The 5,253-nt window shown below is 36.5% G+C and overlaps 1 protein-coding gene across 1 annotated transcript; it reads right to left on the reverse strand.

Annotated features, from left to right (window-relative positions):
- Nucleotides 1–3,670: 3,670 nt before the first annotated feature.
- On the reverse strand, nucleotides 3,671–4,577 carry GRIP4 (proline-rich cell wall protein-like). Its single transcript, NM_001281207.1, is given in 2 exon segments — nucleotides 3,671–4,172; nucleotides 4,230–4,577. Coding segments are annotated over 2 exon segments (654 nt in total). The 3' UTR covers nucleotides 3,671–3,866.
- Nucleotides 4,578–5,253: the final 676 nt, after the last annotated feature.

Raw genomic sequence — 5,253 nt, forward strand, 5'->3', positions numbered from 1 at the left:
TTAGTGGGACCAGGAAAAGAGGTGTCATCACACAGATTTGGAACATTGTTGAGGAACATCAATGATTGAACTGGTTTGGTAGCCACCATTTGTGTTTTCTTAAGAAGCTCTCGAATGTACTTGAGATAAAAATAATCCTTTGGAAGTATGTATCATTTCAACACCAAGAATAAAAGATGAAGTCCTGAGATCCTTAATGGAGAATTTGACTGCTAATTGAGAGATCACGCGAGCACGAAAAACATTATTGTTACTTGTTAAAATAAGATCATCAATATAAATAAGTAGGTAAACAATGAGACCACTCTTTTTAAAAATGAAGAGGGATGTCTCGGTTTAGGAGTTGACGAAGGCTATTGAGAGGAGAAATTGGCAAAGTTCATGATACCATGATCGTGGAGCTTGTTTAAAGCCATAAAAAGCCTTACAAAGTTGGCAAATGTGATGATGTGTGTATTCGTGAACCCAGGAGGTTGAATCATGTAAACATCTTCATGAAGTGTCCTATGCTAGAATGCATTATTAATGTCCAATTCATGAGTTGATAGGAGTCTGCTCAATACAATGTGGGAGTGTGATTTCAAAATTAGGGTAATTTCGAAATGGATTTTGTATTCACAAGTTGAATTTCAAAATTATTTTGAAATGGTCTTTTAACTTTAAGCAGTTGTGTTCAAAAGGTCATAACTTCTTCGTTTCAATTTTGATTTACACATTGTTTAAAACATTGGACTCTTTACTTCCCGAGCTTCAAAACGATATATAGTATGCTCAAAAATGACATCAGGATTGGTTCAAATTTCATCTTGATATTAGAGTACATGTTGTGATTAGATTTTGAGTTCCAAATTTCCATGTAAACTTGATTGCATTTGCTTCAAACCTCCTTCATTATGGTTGCTTGCCCTCTATCTCACTTTGCAACATTTGTTACTAGTATTTTATGTCCATGACTTACTCATTTCAACCTTTCTTGGATTCTTCATGGTTCACAAATTATGGATTCTTCATGGTTCACAAATTGAGTCTTTCAATTATGCATGTTTAACTCCTATTTCCTTGGTTGATAATGACTTTTACACTTATCATTTTCTTTTATTCTTTAAACCTGAATTTAGACTTACAAAAAAAAGTTAGATCCATAACTAGGGTCTTAGCATCAATTTGAGTTAAGTTGGATGATTTGAAAATTTTATATTACATAAATCATATCATACATGTGCCATTGGAGTGCACATTTTGGCTCTAATCATGTTCCAACCCATTGTTTTACTCTTGCATGAAGTATGTGGCCATTGATTTTAATTTTATTTGCGATTAGGTTCAAAATGGTGCTTTTGTGTTGCTCATGTGTCATCAGAAGATCAACTAATGGATTCTCTAACAAAACTACTACATCATAGTCATTTTTTTTTTTCTTAAGACCAAGATTGAGATCTCCAATCGGAGCCAACTCCATCTTGGGGGCATGTTAGTGAAAGATAAAATTTATCTTTAATTTAAATATTAATATTTATCAGTTATTAGTTTTAATTAGAGTAAAAGATAGAGTTTAAATTGGAGTAGGAGATAAACTTGTGTTTGAACTAGAATAGAAGATAAAGTATAAAGATTTATGTTTGAATTAGAATAAAATATAAAGTTTGAATTAGAGTAGAAGATAAACTTGTTCTTTATTTGTATATAAATATTCATCAATTCTTGAGAAGAAGATTATTTCATAGTTTTTCTATCTTCTTTTTTCTTCATACATATCTGCAAGAAATTGAAGATTTCAAGTAAAATATTTTCTGTTTTAAATAGTGAAAAAAGCTAGAAATTCACTTTGTTATCTCTTGGGGTAAATTGACAAGGTTTAACGTTAAGAAGGTGAATTATTTTTTCAGAAAAACTGAAGTAGCTAGGATATCTGGCCAGTTGTGATCGATAAAAAAGTTGTAAAATCTCTCATATACTAAACAGGTTTTGGATGTTGGTATGGTAAATCCATCTGCAGTCATTCGTCATCTCATCTAGTGAGATGTTTGGGAGGTGGTGACCGCCGGATTGGGTTTCATTTGGTTAAATCTGTCAGTGGGTTGGCTACTACCCGAGCCTCTTGCTTTGGGGGAGGTGGGTTCTAGATATAATGTTCAAACCATTTTAGTTATCATATGCATGACATGTAAGCATAATCTCTTTATCACTTCTTCAATGGGAGTTCATGGTTAGGAATTGACTTCTTTTCTTCTGGGATGCTTGGCATGTAATGGACAAAGTTACTTTTATATCGATCGAATTTCTAGTATTATAGTGAAGACTTACCCTTTTGACATTTTATATCGAATTATAGAAGATGAAAGGGACATACATGCAATCGACTGACGCTTTAGTGAATATGCTGAAAATATGCTGATGCTGTGGAGATCGTATGAGGACAGAGGAAAAAGATAGAAATGGATATATAATTAGACCTAGGTTTTTATTAAATGAGATGGGGAACATAGAGTGAGGGAAAATCAAAATTTTTGGCTGCAGTTCACATTGGTGATATTTTGGATTGACAAAGACTAACGACTTTTCTATTTTTCTTTTCGGCCTGACTGGATAGTTGGACATGGACAATACAGAATCCACAGAAGGATTGTTGGGACCGCTGAAAATTAGCTAGAAGAAGCTGAGGAAGTAGTCTACGTAGTCAAATACCAAACACAAAGAAAGAAAGAAATGGATATCATGGATGCCTAGAGTTATACTCCTAATACCGTCACAGGTATTTTTCTTTCCTCCTTTTTTTTTCTACGATAATTAGAGCATTTCTCCTCCTCCTCCTCCTCCTCCCCCCACCCCACCACCAAAAAATAAAAAAATAAATTATTGCAAGTAACACTTCAAATATTAATTTATACATTCTAAAGTATATATTCATGAAATAACTTGAGTATCATACATTAGTTCTCAAAAAAAAAAAAAAAAAAAAAAAAAAATTACTGGAAGAGAAAAGTTTAAGAAAACATAAAAATATTCAACTACTATTTTAAAGAGAAAATTTAATTTTTACACTATAAATTTGAAGAGAACTTTTACATGCATCTTATATAAACTACCATTTTTTGCTAAAAGGCTTAAATTTGTCAAAAATACCCCTTAGGTGCTTAACGTTCTGGTCATAATATAATTGGCATCTTTTCTCAAACATAAGGCCTGTGTGTGGGAACAAGATTTAATGTTAATGAGCTTCGCCACCGACATTTAGTTCCAGAAATCATTATTTTAATAGAGTGGGCTCAATTTACAACTTTAATTAAACTCTAACCAACTGCATTGTGAAATGAATATGTTTCTTTCGTGGTGAATCCAATGAGTTGGGAGTCAAACTTTGCTTCATTGTGTATAGATGAAATGTTAAGACTCCATGTAACCTCAAACATTTCCGCAATGAGCGGGAGTTCTAAATTTAATAATTGAAATTGTCAGTGGAACCAGTGGACAAGAGTTGGTTTGTGGTTGACAAACTTATCCGTTTGATCTTTACTTGAACAGTTCCAGTGTGTGGATGGGTACTGATGAAGTGTGCGCATTTATTTTGAGAAGCCTGCTTGTTCGCATAGATTTTAACGACATGAACATTGTGGTAAGGTTAGAGAGTAATGCGAATGTAGGAGCTTATATTAGAAATGACACAAACACGTAAATAGAAGTAATCTATATATGATATTACTCATGGACTACAAGCAAAGAAGTACAATACATGGAGTAAGTGATGAAATGAGCATTCCTCACTACTACTGCTTGACTGATGGAACATGATGCACGAGATAGCATAAGTAGTAGTAGGAAGCAGCTCTTATTTGTGGCGTCGGTATACATCATACTAGGTAGATGGTTCAATTGGCATGGATGGGTGGTGGAGCCTTGAAGTGCTTGTGATGGGGAGCCCACGGCTTCTTCTCAGGAGTTGGTGGCTTCTTGTATGGAGTTGATGGAGGTGTTTCTACTGGAGGGTGGCCAGGGTAGTGACCCTGGGGTGGTGAAGGTTCTTTTGTCGGTGGTGGCCTCACTATTATTGGCGGTAGAGTTGGTGGCTTGGGCGTTGGCGGTGGTCTCACTACTCTTGGGGGTAGAGTTGGTGTCTTGTGTTTTGGTGGTGGAGGTGGCTTAACAGGAGTTGGTGGCTTGTATTCTGGGGGTGGTTTCTCCACCGGAGGTGGCTTATAAACTGGAGTTGGTGGCTTGTATTCTGGGGGTGGCTTCTCCACTGGTGGTGGCCTGTAAACAGGGGTTGGTGGCTTATATTCTGGGGGAGGCTTCTCCACTGGAGGCGACTTATAAACAGGGGTTGGTGGCTTGTATTCCGGGGGTGGCTTCTCTACGGGAGGTGGCCTGTAAACAGGGGTTGGTGGCTTCTCCACCGGAGGTGGCTTATAAACGGGGGTTGGTGGCTTGTATTCTGGGGGTGGTTTCCCCAGTGGTGGAGACTTGTAAACAGGAAGAGGTGGTTTGTGCTCATATGGGGGTGGCTTGTGGTCATTAGCAAGTGAGGGAGTGGTGAGGACCACCAATCCAAGGAACAACACGAGTGAGCAAGCAGAAGACATGTTTGGGCTCTGGTGATGCACAAGTAGAAGAAATGGGAACCATTTATAATGCTTCGAGACCTTGGTTAGCACCAAAATATGTCAAAATCTTGATTACTTCATTTCATACATAGATTTAAAATTATTTCAATCAACCATGATCCTTAATTTTCTGGGTGGTCCATAAATGTAATGGGGTCAATTTGGGACCTAACAAGCTGAGAAGTTTGACAATGCTGCAAGGCTTCATCCGAAAGTCCGGGGAAGAATATTAGGAGTTACACTCCGTTTCCTTTTTTGGGTGCATTTTTCTCCTTTAACATTCTATTCCCTTTTACATTAGCATTTGATCTTAGCTCATTTCAAGTACAAGTTTCTTGAACCCTATACCATTGTCAAAGTTGAGTAACCATCTCTACTTTGCTCAAGAAACATAAAAGACAATGACAATAAAGAAAAAGGAGAGAGACCATACGTGACTTGGTTTATAGGTGGCTTTGTGTTGACATTTGAGTATGGAAGCCGACATGCATCTTAGCTTCGATTTTAATTAAATTTGTACATTAGTGTCTGTGTCATTCATTTTGGTATAAAAGGTCTCTTGATTTCGTAAGTTTGGTAAGAACCGTTGAAAATAGCAGTAGCAGCACATGGTCCACTTTCTTTCACAAAATAATTTTAAAAGTTTAGAAGCATA

The sequence above is a fragment of the Vitis vinifera genome, chromosome 5 (assembly GCF_030704535.1).
Source record: "Vitis vinifera cultivar Pinot Noir 40024 chromosome 5, ASM3070453v1".
NCBI classification, from domain to species: Eukaryota; Viridiplantae; Streptophyta; class Magnoliopsida; order Vitales; family Vitaceae; genus Vitis; species Vitis vinifera.